Genomic DNA, 22,750 nt, shown 5'->3' on the forward strand with positions numbered 1-22,750 from the left:
AAAGGTTAACTGGTAGGAATTAATGCTGTGAGTGATACACTGGATACACATGGGCCCTTTCTATAAACTGTGTCTTCTAGGAATTAGATTCCTGAATCTAGCCTGTGACATGCTTACAGTCCTTTACCTGCAGTTGTGTTCAGGCTAAGCCCTCCTTCAAAATCTGAGTGGGAAGAGGAGACTAGTTTATTGGGAGTATGCGGGCAGGGGTTCTCTGTCCTTCTAGTTGAGCTGTTCCGGTTCACATGCAGTGAAGAAATAGCAATTGAGCCAGGTGACGGTGTAACTTCAGAGCTTAGCAGTGAGGTTTCTAACCAGGACTTCCTGATACTAACTTGCAGAAGTGTATTCTGTGGAGTCTTCATATCTGTCTTTAAATCATCTGTTTAACTGGAGTTTTTACTGGTTAAAATAGATAATTTATGCAAAGGAAAGTGTCTTCCTTTGGAAGGATGAGGAGAGGCTAGGATTGCCATGTCAGCTAGTGTAATAGTAATGATGTAAACTGGTGAAAAATGCTTTTGGCTTGTTTCAAGAAGGGAGTAAACTGAAGCAAGTTCCTGTGTCTTAATTACTATATCTACCTGATGTAGTATGTTCTGAGAACAAACAGCAAAGAGGAAGTTCCTTGTCATAGTCTATAGAGAAGAATACACTGAGTAGGGGTTTCCGAAAATCTTGAGTTCATTTGAGGTGGGGCGTTACCTGAAAAATGGTGAGGAAAAATAATTTTGTGCCTTCCCTCAGCAGCGTATTTTGGGCAGTATTATGGGAGGGTGCCAAGCTGTGACTTTCCTATTACAAACAAAATCATCTAATTGATTTAGTTGTGGTTCCATGAGGAAGAAACATAGATCAGTTGTGTGCTCATGAATAAGATCTTGGTTCAGGCTCGCTTGAATTTCCACATGACTTCTGGCATATAGATGGAGCTGTATTCTGAGTCTTGACAGGGGCCTTAGGCTTTCAGAACAGATTGGGGTTTTTTCCCCTCACCATTTTCTGTTTGAGTAAGAAATCCTTGTTAGTAACAGCGGCTTACTGATCATATTCATGCTGTGCTTCATGATCGTCTTCTTTCCTGCATCAGTAGTGGATTGATGGTGCATTCTGACTTTATGCTCCCACTGAATTACAGATTAATCATATTCAAGGCTCAGATACCTCTTACCTGCTCGCTTTAGCAACAAAAGCAAATGAAACTCCACTCCTCTAGGGGAAATGTTAAAATCTGTACGATACAGGGTTTTGCTGTTGTTATGATGCTGAGATAGAAACAGAATTGGCTCATCATGGGTTTGCGCAAATAGGCAAAGCTTAAGAAGGAACTTTGGGGAGGGAGTAGTAACCACAGAGCAAAGAACTTGTGTATGAACCAACAGGTTTCAGTACATATTTTATTGAAAATTAATCTGTCTTCTTGATTTTAGGAATGTTCCTTACCGTATCCGTGTGCGTTTGTCCAGAAAGCGCAATGAGGATGAAGATTCACCAAACAAGCTGTACACACTGGTTACCTATGTACCAGTCACAACATTCAAAGGTAAGGTTTCATACCATGGCGCTTCCTCAGTGCCACGTTGTTCTGAACGAGTAGCAGTATGGAACAGCTCCACCTGCAATGCAAAATTCAGGTGAAAAGCATGCTGGAGGACTTGGACTAGCTCCACTGTAGAGCTCAGGACTGCTAGCTTGCCGGATCAGCATTAAGAGAGTAAATTCAGAATTTAGTGAAATAATTGCGTAAATTCTGAGATAATAAAAAAACACTCCCCATAGTTGTTGGAATAGTCCAAGGTTTGTGTTTTCCTATATACAGCACAACCTATGACATGAAAAGCAGGTTGAGCCTTTTCCACTTGTCATCTGAGAATTATTATCTTTGCAGAATTGATTTAATGTGAAGGTTTCGAAATTTGGTGAACTACTTGTCTGTGTAATTTGCTCTTCCAGAAGTAGATGAGCAAACTAGTTTTGAAATTGTAGGTGTGCTTTCTTGTAAAGACTTGCGTATGTATAAAGGGAATTAATTGTCCTAGTAATAGATAGTGATATAGTTTCTTTTTTTGCAGGTCTACAGACAGTCAATGTGGATGAAAATTAAACTGATTTTCATTACAATAAACGGGTAAAAAGAAAGTTTACTCCCAAGTCGGTTTTTTTTCACTTGTCCAGTCTCTTTAAGTTCTCACCTATGAAGCATCAAGTTCGACAGGTGACAGGCTCTTAAAAGTACCTTGCTTTCTTTGGGCTTGAACACAATAGTGTAATTTTCTTAATTAAACATACTGTAGACTTCTTTTAGATGTGAATGGAAAAAGGAGGAGATGTGAATGTTCCTGTAGGGATAGCGAAGTCCTGCTGTTTTCTTCCTATGGGAATAAAAAGCCAATTACACAGGTATTTTGAGTTAAAGAAGAAAAGTATTTAAACAAACAAAGCCGAACAATTCAGCCGCAAACCCCTGACTGTTAGATCTGTAGTTCATATGTGTAATATATTTGATCCCTTGCTGGTCTTCTAGGCAGAATCAGTAGGCATCTCCCAAGCAGGTCTGTGCGCTACACTGGAACATATGAATTAATTGTGAGTGCACTAGGTCAGGGAATTTGTTAATGAAGTAGGGAATAAAGACACTTACCTTCCATAAATCAATAAATACTGTCAATACAAGTCTAGTACAAAAGGGGTTTATTGAAAAGTGCATGTTTTCACAGACCAACATCAGAAGCACAGTCCATGTACACTTAACATTTCAGCAAGACATAAAAAATTGGAATACAATGAAATATATTAAAATAGTTTCAATTACCAGCATTGAAACAGTTTTCAGTATTAGTGCAAAAAAGGCAACCCAAACAAACTGCAGACAGTAGCTGAGAAGTGTTTTCCCCTGTTCAAAACAAAAAAATTGGACAACTGGAGCCAGCCTCTGCTCCCAGTGCGGAAGAGGGCTTCAGTGTCTTCACACTGTAGACAGATGTTTCCTTTTACATTCAAAACAAGAACGTAATTAATAAATCAATGGCACAAAACAAACCTACGCGCCCTTTAGCTTTTAAAGCTCTTAAACTGAAAACCACAGATAATTATCAAAAGTCCACTGCTAATTGAAAGCCTTTTACAGTATGTGCTTTGGCATAATTTCAGTGCATTTCATTTTTGACAGGTTTGTCACTACTGTGTGTTTAGTTTTGTATGTTCAACCCGTGATGGGCAGGTCATTCCATTTGTTTTGAGGCTATATTGACTTAGTTTCGCATTCTCAAGTTTTGGCTTCAGTTCTAAGGGTTTTTCAAAGAAGTTAACTAATGACTGTTCAGTCAAGAGGGATGCTAAAATATGTTCAAAAGAGACAGTCCAGTCCCCTTCAGTCACAGGTGAAGGCTGAGAGTCTTTGTGAGGGGTCTTCACAGTGTCAGTAAAAACAGCATCTTGGTCTGAAGCAGAGGCCTCAGGCTGCAAGTCCTCAGTGAACTCATCTGATCCGCTCCCCAGGCTGATGCTTCTTTGTCCTACTTCTCCAATCTGAAGTAACAGTGTGGTCACAGTGGCAATGGCTTGATACAAATCATTCTCCTCTGGATCTTCATGAAACATGCTATACAAGGTTTTGCAGAACTGAATGAACTCCCTCTGTAAAGGACAAAAACACAAAGTCAAACTACTGAACAGCCTCACTGGGTAACTCAGGTGAGGGCACTACTGCAGAGGAAGGCAGAATGCTGCATACATTTAGGTGCTCATCTGTAACTTTGTGTGCTTTTAAAAAGATGCTAGCGAAGGGATTTCAACCTTCCACTGATGCTAGGAAACCTTGATGCTAAAAATTGAAAAGGGAACAGAACAGAGAAGTATTTTGCTACCTTGATGGAGATCAGTACTTCTCAGATGACCAAAGGGCACGTGAGAGACAAGGCAAGGGATACAGACTGTTGCTGGTGGGAAACTGGTGGCTGTTGACACTGAATGAGTTACAACCAGAGCAGCCACCCACAGGCCTGCAAGCAAATTCCCTTCTGTTTTATCCATCTTCCCCCAGCTCTTTTACTGGGGGAAATTTCAAAATTCAGACATCTTCCCTGCCCAACCTCTTTCTTTCCTCCCTTCCCTTGCTTACCCATCACAGCTAGAGAGGATGTTTCCATATCCTATTAAAAATTTGTGAGCTCTCAAGTTTCATACAGTCATAGGATGGCTAGTTCAGGGTGGCAGGGACTGTTCGATCAAGTTAGGCCTTTATGAATGATTATATGGCCCTGCTGAGCTGACAGGTTAGGTCTGTGCACTTAGAAACTTTATTTAGCAAGACCCACATGGAAAGGGTCCTGGGTGTAGTCCCACCTTTCTTTGCATGTCTGTGTGTTTGTTTTACTAGTACAGCACCCTTTTCCCTCCAGTGGGTTTCCTTACACCAACAACATATACAAGGCTCAACTGGCATTAGGGAGATCATAAGATGATGAGAGCCTTCAGTGGTCTTACTTCACGCAGTTCTAGTGGTGGACTAAGAAAGAAGTTACTGGTTTGGTGGAGAGGAGATGGGGGAAGACAGAGCAGCAATACGCATTCTTGGAAATTCTTTGCGCGTAGGAAGAGGGCTTTTTCCTGCCTGTCTGAGCGTGTTTCCAGCCTGTTAGTTTGCAGGTGAGGGTGAGTCTGAAATTCTCTCTGTTTACCAGCCAGTCTGAGGAGAGGGAGCTGCTAGAAAGGTAGCAGAGAGGTTTTAAACACCTGCACTCTGGAACAGAGGAGTTCAATCCTCAATACTAAATCTAAGCTCAGGCTGAAGTTACACTTTCTCAGAAAGAGCTGAATTGTTGTATTGAGTAATTTCGAGTACTCTCCACTTCTTTAAAAACACTACAGCCTCGATCATGGAATCATTTGGTTAGAAAAGTTCTTTGAGGTCATCGACTCCAACCATACCTGCCCACTACTGAGCCATGTCCCTGAGCACCTCATCTACCAGTCTTTTAAATACCCCCAGGGATGCTGACTCAACCACCTTCCTGGGCAGCCTGTGCCAGTGCTGATAACCCTTTTGGTGAAGAAATTTTTCCTTATGTCTAATCTGAACCTCCCCTGGTGCAAACCTTAGGCCACTTCCTCTCCTCCTATCAGTTCTTACTTGGGAGAAGAGACCAACACCACCTTGTAGTTGTAGAGAGTGATAAGGTCTCCATATACATACCTGGCTCATTTTTGGCAATTCTTTTTCAGTTTTAGTGTCCTTTTCTTTGGCTAGATCCTTCAGCATCTGCTTCAGCTGCTTTTGGTAATCTACTGCATCACCTTTTTTTTTGGAGCAGACACAAGAAAGGAGAATTAGTTTTCAAGTCACTGGAGTAGACTAATATTTCAAAATAAACCCCAGAGATTATAGAGTAGGGTTACCAAGTGGAAAGTTGGTTATCTCGCATGCATATGCATTAGAGAACCATTTTGGATATACCATTTGTTTTTCCAATGACTAGTGGTCTTGAAGTTGAAAGCAAAGGATTCTTTAATGGTGACTGGCTGTCTCGTTCATCTTCTGTGAGAGCTACCCGAAAAAGAGTGACAAATGAAATGATTAATCCTTTCAAATGCTGCGTAATGGTTATTTATGCTTTTAAAATTTACATATTTCAAGAAAGCAAATAACTGCACAAAGATGTTTTTAAACTGTACTTCATTAAGTGATACTGTAAAATTATGTTAATCTAAGTAAGACTGGTGCTGCAGCAAGAGAATTGGAGGTTTGCCAAGAATGGGACATTTAATTAAAAACTTCACACAGAGAAACTATCACAAAATTTTGTCACCCAATCAAAACTAGATCAAGATGTGATAAGGAGATTTCGACTGTACACGGAGTACAAGCCATCCAAAAATGTTATTCCAGTTCATGTTTTGTCTAGAAGTCACCATGTAATTGGCTGCAAAAGATCTCTGAATGCAGCAGATGTAGGTCTTGACACAGTACATCTATAAATTTCGTGCAAAAAGGTTTTGACTGGAGCAATTTTTAAAATACAGTGAGCATAATTACAAATGCAAATCCCATATGGTCCCAGCTGAAGGAAGCCAGATAGGGATCATAATTAAGCAGCCTTTTCCCAAAACCTTTAAGCCAGAGATTTTGGGGGAAACTGAGGTATTCGTTCCCTTTCAGCTTTCTTACCCGGTGGGATATGCAGCTTATATAGTAACTTTATCTTTTCATTCATTTCTCCGTTATACATTACATCTGCAAGGGAAAAAAAAAAAGAACAAGAAGGAAGTGGACCAGAGCATTTACTTCCGCAGCTTAAAATATATCAGGCATCTCTCTGTGCACAAAAGGTAATTGTTTGCATGGACAATACATGAAAACACATGGCCAGTGTATTACATTGAAATATTTTAAGTTGTGCCTGTCAATGAGGAACAGCAGGTGAAAGCCATCTGGTTTGGTCTTTGTTCTTGTCAAATAGACTGGGAGTCCCTAACCCCATGCAGCTTCAGCAGTGTTGAAAAATATCAAGAAGGATGGCAGGTTTGTCGCCACAGATAAACAGGAATGTGAGAAGGGAGGGAGAGAAAACTCCCTTTGGGGCCATCATATTCTTAATATTTCTCCCCTTCAGCCCTTATTACTGTTCTATAGAGTAAGCTCAAAGGAGAGAGCTCTTCACACATAATATAATCCATATTTTAAATGACCAGTACAAATGAGATTCTGTAACTTTCAAATGCACTGAAATACAGTGAAGAACGTTTTTGTTTGTTTGTTTTTTAAATTGTATCTCTCTAAGACTCAAAATCAAATAACAGTATAATACAGGGTGCCTTGGTTCACATCAAAACAATCTAAAAAGTTTAAATGGCAAGAATACAGATTTATGCTGAAGCTCTGAATGTTGGTTCGGCTTTTTCTTCACTTGAGGCTAGGCAACAGTTGAGATGTGGCACTTTCTTCTTCAGACAGATATTGGGATGGATGGCCTCATCTCATTAGAACAGCTGGTGCCCTCAACCCTAGCACAGCTCTCAGTCACTGCTGGCCAGATTTTTTTGGTTCTGCTTATTATTGTTATATAAGGCAAGTGGCATTGGTTGTGTAAGATTGTCTTCAAGAAGCAGTTACAAAGAGGTATACTGAGATTTCAAAGGTATACTGAGAGCAACAATCCAATAGAGAGGACTCCCTAGCATTCCATACAGACCCCAGTATAATTTGAATTCATAAAATGTTTTCAGTAAAATTACTATTGTCCAAGAAATCAAAATATTTTAATACAGTATGCAATCATGTCCTTAGGCTGTCTTTCAAATCTAATCAACTTCAGGTGACTGGAACACAAAGAATTAGTAAAGGTCACTCGTTAGGTTAATTACAAGCACAAGAAAACCATCTGCCCACATCCTCCCCTGCCAGTTGTACAGTTTTAACATCCTTGTCTCACTCATGTACTACCCACATGGAGAGCCCATCTTCCACCCTGCCAGAGAGCCAATACCTAAGCAGCTGGCAAGCCCCTTGAATTCAATCAGCTGATCCATGTTCTCATCCAGGAGCCGGAAGGTCCTTTGGGCGAGGACATCGGTGTGCTCCCCACAGGTCCAGGGCGACACCAGCCTGTACAGGTTAGCAAACTGCTGGGCATCGATGCGGTACTGCTCAGCGTACGGTCTGCTAGGGTCGTGTCGCTCAATGACTGGACTCGTCATTTCCCAATAACACCTTATTAAATGTTCCCTCTAGGAGAGAGCAGAGGCAGGAGAAGGGGGATTGCAGTGTGCAGTATCAGAGAGAACTACCAGCAGAAAAAAAAAAACCATTCAGGTCAAAGTATGCTGAAAACACTCAAAATTTTCTTTGTGTGAGGTGTTACAATGATACCAAGACTACCCCTGCTCTCATGATTTCCAATGGATAATTAATAAATTTGAAGGGAGACCGAGCAGATGCTTGGAAGGAATTTACTGCAGGTGACTGAAACTCTTATTAGCCACATCTAGCCCAGGATGTCTTTGACTGGCCAAAGGTACAAGAGTCAGAGAAAATCCAGGGTAAGCATTATACAGGCTTGACCTCCTCATTTATTCTCTCTCAGACAGACTTCTCCATTTGGAGACTGTACCTATTAATCTTCCCTCAGGGACAGGCTGATACAAAACAAAAGAGTCCTAACAAGACAAGCTGTCTTAGGGGAGCAAGGGAGCTAACAAAGAAAGCCACCAAGAAACGAAATGAGGAAAGGGGAGGAGTGCAAGACAGTCTCAAAAACAAAACAGCAAGGAGCACGAGGGAAGCACTGGAGAGCAAGCCCCCCACCCCGGCTGCAGCATCTTACTACCACTAAGGGAGGGAGGATACAGCTGTTCTTAGCCACAAAGCTACATAACACTAAGAACGTAACACAGTCATATTCTTAGTACCTAGTATTTATGACTATGAACAATACACAAAATAAATAGTCCATTTAGAGCAATAATTATATGCTCGGACCTCTAAATCAAGTATAGTTTTATAAGCTATAAGTCTCTGTCTCCAAATAACATTTATAATTGTTCTTTCAAACATAACTTGACAGAAAGTTGACAGAGCTGAAGCAGAAACTGCTTTTAGTTCTGAAAAATGAAATAAATTACAACTATTAGAAAATTGGGAACAAATAAACTGAAAGAGGGTAGATTTAGATTAGATATTATGGAAGACTTTTTTTACTGTGAGGGTGGTGAGGCATTGGAACAGGTTGTTCAGAGAAGTTAATGCCCCATCCCTGGAAGTGTTCAAGGCCAGACTGAATGAGGCTTTGAGCAATGTGATGCAGTGGGAGATGTCCCTGCCCATGGCAGGGGTGTTGGAACTGGATGATCTTTAAGGTCTCTTCTGTCCCAAACCATTCTATGATTCTATGAAATAGCAAGGACGCAAGTCTGTGGGATTTTTTCCCCTATGGAAAAGAGCTCCTGCCTTTAACGAGCATCAAGAAAGCAAGACTTAAAAGTACTGCAGAGTTCCCAGTGAGCAGAGCTAGGTATTAGTTAACTTATTCTGTATGTGAAAGTTACCAGAACATGGACTGTTACCAGGCACCAGGTTAGAAAGGAAACTCTGAAGCAATTCTCCTTTGGAAGATCAGCACATTACTATTCCTCTCTAACAACCAGGCAGCCACAGAAAGGACAAAATGACAAGATCCCATCTGAACAGTACCACCCAGGCAGAGCGTGCCAGGTCTGAGGCAGCTCTGCAAAGTGACAGCTGGAAGTAACGCCCAAAAGCCTCAAATAGGTGCATCGCCTGCTTTTCAGGGAGACCAACCTTGAACAAGTCATACAATTCCTCTAAATCTTCAGGAAGAATTGAAACATCCGGGATGACAACTCGGAGCTTAAAAAGAAAGAAAATCATGTTAGTGATAATCTTTTCTCCCATGAGCCCTAAAGGGACTGTATTTATCTGGTACAGTTGATAACTGCAGTATTAGAAAAGCTTTGCAGCTTTTCCCCCTTCTTTATGTTAATGGTTTATAGATCTGTAAAAAGAGAAATCCCTCAAGAGCTACTAGAAACAAAGACAGGAAGTCCCTGAGCTACAGGTCACAGGAGGCAGGGGAAGCATCGCATCGCACTTGCTCTTCTTATGCTCTTCCCCCGGCATCTGCCTAGGGCCATGGTCAAGAGACAAGCTGCTGGGCTGGATCATAGAATCATCATAGAATAACCAGGTTGGAAGAGACCCACCGGATCATCAAGTCCAACCATTCCTATCAAACACTAAACCATGCCCCTCAGCACCTCGTCCACCCGTGCCTTAAACACCTCCAGGGAAGGTGACTCAACCACCTCCCTGGGCAGCCTGTTCCAGTGCCCAATGACCCTTTTTGTGAAGAGTTTTTTCCTAATGTCCAGCCTAAACCTCCCCTGGCAGAGCTTGAGGCCATTCCCTCTTGTCCTGTCCCCCATCACTTGGGAGAAGAGGCCAGCACCCTCCTCTCTACAACCTCCTTTCAGGTAGTTGTAGAGAGCAATGAGGTCTCCCCTCAGCCTCCTCTTCTCCAGGCTAAACAACCCCAGCTCTCTCAGCCGCTCCTCATAAGGCCTGTTCTCCAGCCCCTTTACCAGCTTTGTTGCTCTTCTCTGGACTCGTTCCAAAGCCTCAACATCCTTCTTGTGGTGAGGGGCCCAGAACTGAACACAGTATTCGAGGAGCGGTCTCACCAGTGCTGAGTACAGAGGGAGAATAACTTCCCTGGACCTGCTGGTCACACCGTTTCTGATACAAGCCAAGATGCCATTGGCCTTCTTGGCCACCTGGGCACACTGCTGGCTCATGTTCAGTCCCTGTCAACCAACACCCCCAAGTCCTTCTCCTCCAGGCAGCTTTCTAGACAGACTTCTCCTAGCCTGTAGCACTGCACAGGGTTGTTGTGCCCCAAGTGCAGGACCCGGCATTTGGCCTTGTTAAACCTCATCCCATTGGACTCTGCCCAGCGGTCCAGCCTGTTCAGATCCCTTTGCAGAGCCTCCCTACCCTCCAGCAGATCCACACTTCCACCCAGCTTAGTGTAGTCCGCAAACTTGCTAAGGGTGCACTCGATGCCTTCATCCAGGTCATTGATAAAGACATTGAACAGGGCTGGACCCAGCACTGAGCCCTGGGGAACCCCACTTGTCCCTGGCCTCCAGCTGGATTTCACACCATTTCCCACCACTGTCTGGGCCCGGTCATCCAACCAGTTTTCCACCCAGGAGAGTGTGCGCCTGTCCAGGCCAGAGGCTGACAGTTTCCTAAGCAGAACGCTGTGAGAAACTGTGTCAAAGGCTTTACTGAAGTCCAGGAAGACCACATCCACAGCCTTTCCCTCATCCAGCAGCCGAGTCACTTTGTCATAGAAGGCGATCTGGTTAGTTTGGCAAGACCTGCCTTTTGTGAACCCATGTTGACTGGGCCTGATCACCCGGTTCTCTTGCATGTGCTTCATGATAGCACTCAAGATCACCTGCTCCATGACTTTCCCTGGCACTGAGGTCAGACTGACAGGACTGTAGTTTCCTGGGTCCTCCCTGCGACCCTTCTTGTCTATAGGCAGAACATCAGCCAGCCTCCAGTCCAGTGGGACTGCCCCAGTCTTCCAGGATTGCTGGAAGATGATGGAAAGGGGTTTGGCCAGCACATCCGCCAGCTCCTTCAATACCCTTGGATGAATCCCATCCAGCCCCATAGACTGTGGGTGTCTAGTCGGGCCAGCAAGGCTCTGACCACCTCCTCTTGGATCATGGGAGCCTTATTTTGCTCCTCTAGCTCCTGGGTTTGTACACAGACAGAACGACTTTCTTTACAATTAAAGACTGAGGCAAAGGAGGCATTAAGTACCTCAGCCTTTTCCTCATCCCCTGTCACTGTTGTTCCTTCTGCGTCCAATAGGGACTGTATGGTCTCCCTAGTCCTCCTTTTATTATTTATATATTTATATAATATTTATATATTTATAGTATATTTATATACTTATAGAAGATTTTTGTTATCTTTCACAGACTTTGCCAATCTGATTTCTAGTTGAGCCTTAGCCCTTCTGATTTTTTCTCTACACAATCTCACTTCCCTCCTGTAGTCCACCCAAGAGGCCTGTCCCCTCTTCCAGAGCCCATAAACGTTTCTCTTCTTCTTGATATCACTCAAGATCTCTCTGTTCAACCAAGCTGGTTTTCTCCCCTGCCGGCTTTTTTTCCGGAACATGGGGATGGCTTTCTCCTGAGCTGCTAGGATTGATTGCTAGGATGGTCCTGCAGTTGTCCTTAATGTTAAAGCCACACTAGAAAACTACACTCATGTGGCTGCAAAAGAAAAAATAAACCCATCAGTGTCCCAGAAATGAGCTTTTCCTGGAGTCAGGAATGATAATTCTTCTTTTCAAAATCTGGTGGTGCATTTTAAAAGGCAGTGCATTTCAGCTGCTTGAAAGTTGCAGGGGAAGGGGAGATGTTAAACTACCCCAGCAAAACAATATTCAACCGACATCAAAATGACATCCAACTCACCACATTTTGCTTGGTTGTGTCTTCATGGCTCTGCAGGACACGAATTCGGTGTCTGTAGCGCATGTGCTCTATTTGCGCCACAGAGTGGTCTCCAAATTTCTACAAGGGAGGAACAGAAGATTGTTATTTTTATCATATTTGTATTTCAAATATAACTTTCAAAGGAGTTGTGAGTTCTTGAAGAAAAAGCATACCAGTCTCTAATTGATCTATCAGTGTAGCTATTTATTCTACACCTAGAGTTGTGCATTTGAGCACTCAGTCAAGGAATCTGTAAAGATATGTTTTAACTTTCAAAACACCCATGTTGAATTTAATTTTTTCCTTTTTTAAAATTTTAATTTAACTGACCCATAGACACGGAGCTGCATTTTACCTCATAGGAGTCATGAATCAGGTTAGCTATTTCAGTCACTGGAGAGGCTTCTTGGTCATCGCTGAAGAATGCATGGTGATTACCAATAGGTGGCAGAGGGCTTTCCTCATTTTTGACATGCTCCAAAAACCTGAAAAGAATAAGTAAAAGCAACACAGATTACTCTGCACTGTGCTCTTCTCAATATAAATAAGCAAACAAGTGTTATGGCTTAGCTTTAGAAATAAATTAGGTTTTGGGCTGCCAGGCTTTTCAAAAATGCCTTCATGATTACTCATACGAGGAATGCCAAGCCAGCCAAATGACTTAAATATTGCCCAAGGAAGAAAAGCTCTGTCTCCTTGAAGTCTGGAGCAGGAAGCCCGTCACTCTAGTGAAGGCACGAAGGGCAGCAGTAAATACTGGACATTGACGCAGTTGATGCACGTCTTGGCACTGCCAGGAAATTTCACAGGACATCTACTCATCAGATGTACAAAGCCCATTGTTTAAGGCAGACACTGTGAAAGCAGCAGCAAGAAGGTAACACAGAAGGTCCCACCACAGCCTGCAGAGCCTTGTGAATATCACAAAAGCACCCAGATGCCTTTGTTTAACAGCAGAACGGTCTGTGATAGAAGGTCTGCGTGACCATACCTGCTCAGGATCATCAGGGCCTGCCCATCATCCTTGCTGTTGCACAGATCCACGGCGTTGGCTTCCAATATAGCCAAGCCCAGCTGGAAAATAGCTTTGATCCCATCATAGAAGAAGCAGTCCACAACGTTCACAGCACTTTCCAGGGGCATGATACTAAGGAAAAGGGTAAGGAACCAGGAGAGAGAGATGGAAGCTAAGGCTGTCAGATCCTTCATATGTTCAGCCAGCTCTGGAAGCTGCTCTTTTATAAGCTCCTCAAACACCGACTGGTCTACCTGAGCACCTACAAGTCATAAAGAAACAGTATTAGCTAGGACCGACACAGAGAAAAATATTCTTCAAAGCTAATGATTGCTCTCAGCTATCAACTGCAAGACTTTCTTAAAATTTAAACTGACATGAGATGCACACATCTACAATGAAAAATCCCATTATCCTCCTGCTGTGATCTCAGCCCCAAACCTCATGTCCATAATCCTTACTGTACAACTTCTTGCAAAAACACTGCTGATTCTCCTACAAGCGTTTAGGGTGCAATGAAATAGCAATAGCAGCAGCTGTTGTTTTCAGCTAAAAGAGCACATAATAATTAAGTGCTAGCAAAAGCAATCCTAAAATGTTTTACTGTTTGCCTTGGGATCTATGCAATGAAAATAAAGACAGTACACATTCCTCTCCAGCATATGCACTCAAGAAAGCGAGCAGTAGTGCCTTCTTTCTAGGTAAGGATTTCCAGATACAGCTACACACACTAAGCAGGGAGAAAAATATTTACACATAAATATATGTGCATATATAAATATATACTTACATGCACACATATCTATATAAAGAACAAAACATTTCTGCAATACCCAGATATAAGCTTTCCTAACTGTCCCAACCAGTCTTAAAAAGCAGCAGATTTGGGCTCTCTTCCTTCTGTTCTACCCACTAGCTCAGTCTCACTTTGTCAGCAGCTACTGTAGAATCAATATAAATCAATTGTTGAAGTGGCCTGTGTCTATAAACCAGATATGCCACATCAGGAGCTCTAGCCAAAGGCTCTGGAAGTTAGAATTGCTTCTGAATATAAAATACAGTTAGCTTTTCAATTATTTTGTCCTTCCTTTCAAGTTATTTAATTTCTTTCTCATAGTCCATATTCTGCTAATATTAGGAAACAACTTTATTGCTGTGAAATTCCTGAGACATATATCACCTTAGCACTCCAAACGTCTGTTGTCCAAAAGCAGAATATAACATGGACAATTTGTGGCAGAGAGCCAGCATCTTTTGGCTTTGCATCCAAATCATAAAAAAACAGATATGACATTTCAGTGTCTTTAGAACCTTTCACATCAAGCCACAAAAAGCTTCTGCTGGTCACTGAACAAACATTACAGCACCACAAATCAAAAATAAGTGCCCATAGACATGCAAAGAGCTTTTGAGGAACACATCAAGCATGGCACTTTGCTTTGAAGAGACAGCCTTCTCATGTCAGATAGTCATAAATAAGAAGTATAAAGAAAACAGAGGAGAAAACAAAGTGGGGTTACTCAATAGAGGGCACTTTTTTGTTAGTTTAGTTTTTTTAACAAGCTTAATACAAAAAACGCAAATCAGAGAAATGAAGTGAGGTTTTCAAGATTTCAAGAATTAAAATAGCAAGATGAAGACAGCCTTAGCAGATAAAAGCAGGTTAGGATTGCCTGCTGGTTTATAGAGGGGATGGAAAAGTCACAGCAACATGAGAATATTACATGTGTGACCCTTGTTACCACCCTTGACACAAGTATACTTGTTTCTGTCTTGCAGCTATCTGCTTATAATTTCTCATGCCTTGCAGAAGGGAGAAGGACAGAAGAAACTCCTGAAGGAGGAAATAACAGGTGCCAGCCCTGCCTGCAGGCTTTTCCCATTTGCAAGCTGTAAAATGGTCTTTTGTGAAAAGACAAAGCAGTCATAGAATCATAGAATCGCTTGGTTGGAAAAGATATTTGAGATTAAGTCCAACCATACCTGTCCCTAAACCAACTAAAACCATATCCCTAAGCACCTCATCTACCTGTCTTTTAAACACCTCCAGATATGGTGACTCAACCACTTCCCTGGACAGCCTCTGCCCGTGCTGATAACCCTTTTGATGAAGAAATTTTTCCTGATGTCTGATCTGAACGTCCCCTGGTACAACTTGAAGCCATTTTCTCTCATCCTATTGTCCTGTCACTTGGGCAAAAAGTCCAACACTCACCTCACTACAGCCTCTTTTCAGGTAGTTGTAGAGAGCAATAAGGTCTCCTCTCCACCTCCTCCAGGCTAAACAACCCCAGCTCTCTCAGCTGTCTCTCCTAAGACTTGTTCTCCAGCCTCTTCACCAACTTCGTTGCTCTTCTCTAGACACACTCCAGGACCTCACTGTCTTTCTTGTAGTGAGGGGTCCAAACTTAACACAGTATTTGAGCTGCAGTCTCACCAGAGCTGAGAACAGGGGCAAAATCACTTCCCTGGACCTGCTGGCCACACTGCTTCTGATACAAGCCAAGATGCCATTGTCCTTCTTGGCCACCTGGGCACACTGCTAGCTCATGTTCAGTCGCTGTCAAGCAACACCCCCAGGTCCTCCTCCTCCAGGCAGTTTTCCAGCCACTCTTCCCCAAGTCTGTAGTGCTGCATGAAGTTGTTGGGTCCCAAGTGCAGGACTCAAGCAGATCAACAATTCTACCCAGCTTTGTGCCATCTGTGAACTTACTAAGGGTACACTTAACTCCCTCATCCATTTCCTCAATAAAGATACTTAACAGAGCTGGACCCAACACTGAGCCCTAGGGACACCGGCCTCCAGCTGGACTTCACTCCATCTACCACCCCTTTTTGGACCTGGCCACCCAGCTAGTTTTTTACCCAGCAGGGGGTACGCCTGTCCAGGCCAACAGCTGGCAAGGCTGAAGGAGGGCAATGGTCATGCGATAAAACTAAAAAGTTTGAAAAAGACTAAATTGCCTAAGTTTTGAAAACAAAAATTGTAAATAAACAAGTAAATAAAATATTTTGAATGTCATAAAGAAAAGGCCCAAAGGAGGATGGAGCTAAGAAGGCCTGTTACAATCAAGGTTATTAATTCAGTAGCTGTTTTGACTGTAGATATTACTGGCTGACAATGAAGAGGAAAAGCACAGTGATAGATAACAAGGTCAGAGATCACCAAAGTTACAGAGACATCAAAATTTGGACAGGAGTGTTGGCAGTGCAGACAAAGAGGAAAAGTTGGGTCTTGGAAGTATTATGCAGGAAGAAACAATACAAAGTTTAGACAAGAGCTGGTTGCAAATCAAAAAAGAAGGTCAACTGAAATGCAAAGCCAAGAACACTAACTCAAGCAACAGGAACTGGAAGAGGAGCAGGGTGGAAAAAAGCAGTAGCACTGATTTGGGCACGCTAAGGTCTAGGGTAAATCAAAGCTGCAGAAGTAACTGCTCAGTGGAGCAACCAGGCTACAAAACTACATTGCTGCCATTCAACTAGGGGGACCACGGGAACTTCTGAACGGAAGCCCCTGGCTCTTTGCACTGTGATGAGCCACGGCATTACCTCTGTGTCAGAACTCTTTCCTTTGGGTACAAGACAACAGAAAAACAGAGAGACAGGACAACCAAGACCATCAGCACTCAAACAATGCAGGCTGTAGCCATAGTGAGTGAAAGGGAAGACACAAACAAAAAATTAAGTACAACTCAGGGCAGTGAAGTGGCCAGCCAAGTGGGACAACTCAAGTTCAAGTGCAGAGAATGCTACTTAAGGGCAATAATCCAGCAAGCACCAAACTTATCAGTAAATCAAGGCAGGCTGGTGATATCTAGACATTCACAAGGACAGATAAAGCTGAGTTTCTTTTTTAATCACACAAGGAGACAAACATGGAAGTAAATGATCAAGATAGTAGTTTAAAGTCATGTTTGGAGACACGAACCAAAATTCTGAGAAGTGGGACAGTTGCAGTGCCTAATCCACTAACTGAAAATGCCAATGGCATTCAGAGCACCCCAAAACATCATAAGCATCCAGCTAAACTTGGAATAGCTCTGCTTTAACTTACCTGCCAGTCCAGTAACAAGACAATAACTGCAGTGGCACGGTGTCAGGAGGTATTACAATCCCACTCCCCAAGTAAAAGATTGGAAGTCTTCTCAGATGCCTCTGCCTAGTCCCCAGTCCATACCATTTCTAGCTCCCAGAATCACTACCACCAAGGACTTCCTCCTGTCCCCACCCTTCTCACAAATGACTCTGATCCCTCCCTTTGCTCCAGTGATAGTGCAGTTACAATGCAGTGCAAACACTGCAACTAAAGAGTAAGATTAGCATTAGAGGGGAAAGCTAAAGTTATCAAACATTTCCATAAGAGGTGCAAGGAAAGTGACTGCAAAGAACAAATCTTTTTTTTTTGTACACGTACCTGCAATTACTACATCAAGCTGCTTAGCCCCTCTTTCTGTGTGTTAGGCAGACACACAACAGTCCTAAAAAGTAGCACTGCAAAGAACTGGAGATATAGGACATGCAATATAAGGAACGCACTGCAGAGGGACTGGGCTTATTTCTTAATGCTGCATCTCACATTCAGAAGGTTTTGCATCAGCCCTCATTACCAACAGCCAGTTTAGATGCAAGCCTATGTTACTCCAGAAGCCAGGCAATGCAGACGGGTGAGATCAGAAACAGCTACCCTAGCAGATCTTTCCTAGGTCCTTCTTAAACAGCTTGAGTCTCCCCATACCAAACACTCCTAACAAAAAAACACAAGCTCCTCTCTTTCCACTTAACAGGCACTACCTTCTGAGCAACAGGAAGAAAAACACAAACTGTGAAGTTGAGCATATATTTATAATTCTTGCCGTTCAAACCCTTCAAACCAAAACTAACACCAGGTGGTACCTGAGCAGCCATCACTGCTGTCCCTGCACACCACACAAGTTCATGGACCCCTTCTCTTGTGGGGTTTGGATCTCAGAAGACCAGTGAGCACCTTATTCACCCCAGTGCCATTCAGCTGCCCCTTCCCAGTTAGAAAGAAGAGAGACATGAGCTCACCTATCACTCGGTGATTGAAATAATCTGGCAGCATCCGCTCACACACAGCAACCAGCAGCCAGAATGCTTCTTCCTCTTTGGCATACAACAGCAACACAGAGGTCAAAATATTCATAGACTGAAAAGAGCAAAGAAAAAAACTTATTAGTGACAGAAAATCCTACTGACAAAGCCTAAACTGTGGCTATTTTTAAAGAAACAGAAGTAGCCTAAAATGATGTAAATAACTAAAAATTAAAAAAAAAAAACAGCAAGAGGCATAACAAATTTTTCAAGCTTATGTACACTGTTTTCCATAAAAGCAACAGGAAACAATGGAGAAAAGCACAGTACTGGATTTGCCCCGATGCTAAGCAGATAGCTGATAGTGTAATTTGTTTGGGGGCTGCTTTCCCCACCTTCCTGTCTCTGGACTGGTCTGATGTTAATCAGAATTCAGAGAGCTGCACAAGAGGTAAAGATATTTTAGTTGGCCAGCTGGGCAAAGTACTTCATAAGTTGTCATCAGTTTTGGAAGAAAGCAATAGGATATTAGCTCATTAAACCTCTGCCCCAGCATTCTACATGAATCTCCTCTGTGTAGGCCAGTTTAATTTGCACTGTCTCCCAAGTATTGGGCAAGAAACACACTTTTGAACAAACAGAAGCATCAGAAACCAGTTTTCCCTCCTTTAACTCTAAACGCAGTTTGCCAAAGGCTGAGGGAAAACCTGTTAAGCCAGAGTAGCAGCCTATGCACTTGTTTTCCAGACTAAATGACATTTAATATACAAAATTATGTATTTTTCATAACTAAAAAGACATTATATATCAAAACCACCATTAAAAATACCCTCAAGAGTACAATGAAACTAAGAGAAAAGAAAGAGGGGGAAAAAAAGCAGCGAGTGTTACCCCGCTGGGGGTTTTTCACCTGGCAGTATCCTATTTTGGGGTTCCTGTGCGCATATGCTGTCAGCACCCTTCTCAGGGCAGCTATCCCCGTCTCGCTCTGGAAAGCGGGGTGTTCGGGCAGTGAGCGGTGGAGGTCACGCTCTATTTCCTCTGTCGCCATGCAGCACTTGCCCATCGACGCCTCCACCAAGTGTACGTAGTAACCGGGGTTGGAGGCGAGATCCGTCTCAGCATCTGAAGGCAGCAGGAAGAGAGCAACAAGAAGACGCAGGTGAATTAGGACAAGGCTAAGCTTAGAATGTGGGTAATATTATTGTGGGTAAACTTAGCATTGTGGGTATTGCTGCTCGAAAGAATATAAGTAAATTGGTTTTCCTCAAGGTCTGTGAATTTAGTGAAATCTCCAGAGTGAAAAGGAATAAAAGTCCTAGCAGAGGAAGTGTCTTGAAAACAAAATATATTAGCAAAGTTTATATGATGCAACATCACTCAGAAGACCTTAATATTGACATTGAGCAGAAATATTCCCCAGGAGAAAGTACCGTTGCAAGAAACGTACTCAGTGCTGTTCACACACTCCGAGGAGGAACAACTCCACATTTTACAAATGTTTGAACATGTCATATATTCGATTAAGGTCTAAACTTGAGCTCATATTGTAGACACATTCTGGCTCTGCCAGATCTGTGGATGAAACCCGTTGGTTTTTTCCACCTCCAGTTTCTATTACCCCTGCCAACATTGAATAAGAAGCAGGAGCACAACTGCTGACTTTAGGATGTCATTATTTTGCAATAATTTGATTTGTCTAGGGTTAAATCAATATTTAAGCCACAATCTAATTATTTTATGAGAACAAGACATTAGTTTTAACTACATAGATGATGCAGATGTTATTTCAATTATTCTGTCCATCACATCATATCATCCAGAGATAAATTTTTTAGAGACCTACCTAGGTACTTCCTTGCACTTCTTAGTTCAGCAGCTGATCACCTGTCTTCTGTAAGCACTATCATAAACTCCATGTAAACAATATTTAATTACCCTTGGGAATTCCTGGCCTAAATGTTTTGCCATGTTCAGAATCAGATGATGCCAACATTCCTAAGAATGCTCACCTGAGAAGAGCAGCCAGAGCTTGCCTCTTAAAGATTCAGGGATTCCCATCGCAACAAGTTTTCTGATCTTCTCTGTGCGGAACATGCACACGGTTCTGCCATATTCTACAAAATGGTCATCCCACAGACTCTCTTTGATTTGCTCCCTAGACTGGGAACAAGAAGTTTATCTTTTAAAAGACCATATATGTGCATCTGAGAACTGGTAAAAAGAAACATTTTACATATTAGAAATTCTGCAAGGTATTTCCAGTACTGATGGATATGGGAAGTCTGCTCTGAGGAATACAAGTTTCCCCATTTTGCATATGCAGTTCGATATCACACAGGGGAGAGCAGAACCGATCAGACAGGGAGAAATATTATAAACATTCACCAGAAAGAAATGAGGGGAGGGAAAAAGAACAAAACCCAAGCAAACAGAAAAGTCCTTATCCCATATTTATCCCATATCTAACTTCTCCAGCCAATACAGAGTTTATTTAACTAAAAACAAACATGTGTTTGAATGTCACCTCAGCTTTTTTAAGGAAAAAAAACCCAAAACACCAAAACTTCTACAACTTCCCCAAACACTACCTACCTTTCCAAAATCAAGACCCGCCATTCCTGACTGATGGAAGTCCGACCTTAGTGCTTCTGCATTGAGCAAATAACTGCTCTCCTTTCCACATTCACTTCTCTCTGTATGTGTAGGCTCACTACCCATAAGCACACACGTGGATCCAAAGACAGAAGTGTTCTGCAGCAGAGAAGCAAAGTGGAAACAACCAAGAAAAGGTTAAGAACAATGTCCTCAACTGTCTTCAAGACAGAGCTGAGTTAGCCTTTGCTTTTTGCATCCAAACATTTCACACCTTTCAGGAGGAAAGGCCTTACACCAGACTTCATTCAAATTATCGTTCATTGGTACGTGAGGAAAAGGGTTGTTACTTTAAAACAGACGTTGTTAGTAAATTCTTAGCATCTTTGATGACAAACTACCAAGCATTCTTCTACTTTGGCTAGGATTTGAAAAACAAAATCAAAGAACAATTTAGGTTGGAGAGGACTATCTTTTTCAAACCGCTGCTCAAAGTGGGGCCCCTCAGACCAGGTTGCTGGGGTCTGCATACAGTTGAGTTGTAAAGCTCCAAGGAAGGGGAGTCTAGAGTCTTTATGGGCAGCCTGGTCCAGCTCTGCCCACCCTTGAGAGGAAACTTTTCTCTTTCTACCTGATTAGATTTTCCTTTGCTGCAGCTTGCAACTCTTGCCGCTCATCTTTTAGCTGGCACCTCCCAGAAGAGTCTGGCTCCATCTTATCTGTAACTCCCCATTAGCTAGTGGAAGACAGGCTGAACATGCCCTGCTCCCTCAATCTCCCCTCACAAACCACATACTCCAGCCCCTCCAACACCTTGCAGCCCTTCACTAGATTTATTCCAATTTGTCAATGCTTTTCTTACGTGGTGGGGTAGAGTCAAAACTGGACACGTTACTCCTGATCAGGAGTACTGAGGGGAGACCCTATCATTGTCTACAACTACATGAAAGGGGATTGTAGTGAGGTGGGTGCTGGTCTCTTCCCCCAAGTGACAGGTAAAATGATGAGAGGAAACGCCCTCAGTTTGCACCGGGGAGGTTCAGATTGGACATTAGGAAAGATTTCTTCACCGAAAGGGTTATCAGGCACTGGCAGAGGCTGCCCAGGGAGGTGGTTGAGTAACCTTCCCTGGAGGTATTTAAAAGACGAGTAGATGAGGTGCTTAGGGATATGGTTTAGTAGTGGACAGCTACGGTTGGACTCGATGATCTCAAAAGTCTTTTCCAAACAAGCAATTCTATGATCAGCCTCAGAAGTGCCGAATTAAGGGAAACAGTAACATCCCTCAACCTGCTGGCAACAATCTTACTAATACAACCCCATGTGTTGTTGGTCCTTTTCACTGTAAGAGCAAATGGTTCACTTAGAGGCTTAAACTGTTGTCCACCATGACTCCCCCACCTTTTCCATGTAACGGCCAGCCAGCCTCGAGTCCCTCCTGCTGCATGGGGTTAACTGGCAGACCCCACATTTGCTTTGTTGAACTTCATGAGGTCGTTGTTTGTCCCATTTCTCCTGATCACTGAGGTCTCTCTGAAGGGCAGCCCTGTCCCCAGCACAGGATCAATCATAGAATGGTTTGGGTTGAAAGGGACCTTAAAGATCACACAGTTCCAAAGCAACCGGCAGGGATATCTTCCACTAGACCAGACTTCTCAAGGCTCCATCCAGCCTGGCCTTGAACATCTCCAGGGATGGGGCAGCCACAACTTCCTTGGGCAACCTCTGCCAGTGTATCACCACTCTCGTGGTGAAGAAATTCTTCCTTATGTCTAACCTAAATCTTGCCCCTTCCAATTTAAAGCCATTCCCCCTCATCCTATCACTACATGACCTTGTAAAAATTCCCTCCCCAGCTTTCTTATACACCCTCTTCAGGTACTGGAAGGTCGCTATAAGGTCTCCTTGAAGCCTTCTCTTCTCCAGGCTTAACAAGCCCAACTCTCTCAGCCTGTCCTGACAGCAGAGGTGCTCCAGCCCTCTGATCATCTTTGTAGCCTCCTCTGGATCCGTTCCAGCAGTTCCATATCCTTCTAAAGTCACAGATTC

General features: G+C 42.8%; 2 protein-coding genes across 7 annotated transcripts in view; one reads left to right on the forward strand and one right to left on the reverse strand.

Moving 5' to 3' along the window:
• The window catches only part of RPL31 (ribosomal protein L31), a 492,543-nt gene extending 490,404 nt beyond the window's left edge, over nt 1-2,139 (forward strand). For all 5 annotated transcript variants that reach the window (XM_069876676.1, XM_069876705.1, XM_069876696.1 and 2 more), the window contains exons 4-5: nt 1,431-1,543; nt 2,073-2,139. In XM_069876676.1, the coding sequence (XP_069732777.1) occupies nt 1,431-1,543; nt 2,073-2,104 (145 nt within the window). In that variant the 3' untranslated portion in view covers nt 2,105-2,139. The remainder of the gene's footprint in view (nt 1-1,430; nt 1,544-2,072) is intronic.
• Nucleotides 2,140-3,089: 950 nt separating this feature from the next.
• Nucleotides 3,090-22,750, reverse strand: part of TBC1D8 (TBC1 domain family member 8) — a 54,143-nt gene continuing 34,482 nt past the window's right edge. For both annotated transcript variants that reach the window (XM_069876609.1, XM_069876598.1), the window contains exons 8-20: nt 20,702-20,860; nt 20,119-20,269; nt 19,017-19,231; nt 18,104-18,221; nt 13,028-13,313; nt 12,392-12,521; nt 12,016-12,114; nt 9,296-9,364; nt 7,485-7,725; nt 6,167-6,232; nt 5,456-5,545; nt 5,195-5,295; nt 3,090-3,636 (exon numbers count right to left, since the gene is read on the reverse strand). In XM_069876609.1, coding sequence (XP_069732710.1) covers nt 3,178-3,636; nt 5,195-5,295; nt 5,456-5,545; nt 6,167-6,232; nt 7,485-7,725; nt 9,296-9,364; nt 12,016-12,114; nt 12,392-12,521; nt 13,028-13,313; nt 18,104-18,221; nt 19,017-19,231; nt 20,119-20,269; nt 20,702-20,860 — 2,184 coding nt within the window. In that variant the 3' untranslated portion in view covers nt 3,090-3,177. The remainder of the gene's footprint in view (nt 3,637-5,194; nt 5,296-5,455; nt 5,546-6,166; nt 6,233-7,484; nt 7,726-9,295; nt 9,365-12,015; nt 12,115-12,391; nt 12,522-13,027; nt 13,314-18,103; nt 18,222-19,016; nt 19,232-20,118; nt 20,270-20,701; nt 20,861-22,750) is intronic.

This window comes from Phaenicophaeus curvirostris, chromosome 1, assembly GCF_032191515.1.
Source record: "Phaenicophaeus curvirostris isolate KB17595 chromosome 1, BPBGC_Pcur_1.0, whole genome shotgun sequence".
Classification (NCBI taxonomy): domain Eukaryota; kingdom Metazoa; phylum Chordata; class Aves; order Cuculiformes; family Cuculidae; genus Phaenicophaeus; species Phaenicophaeus curvirostris.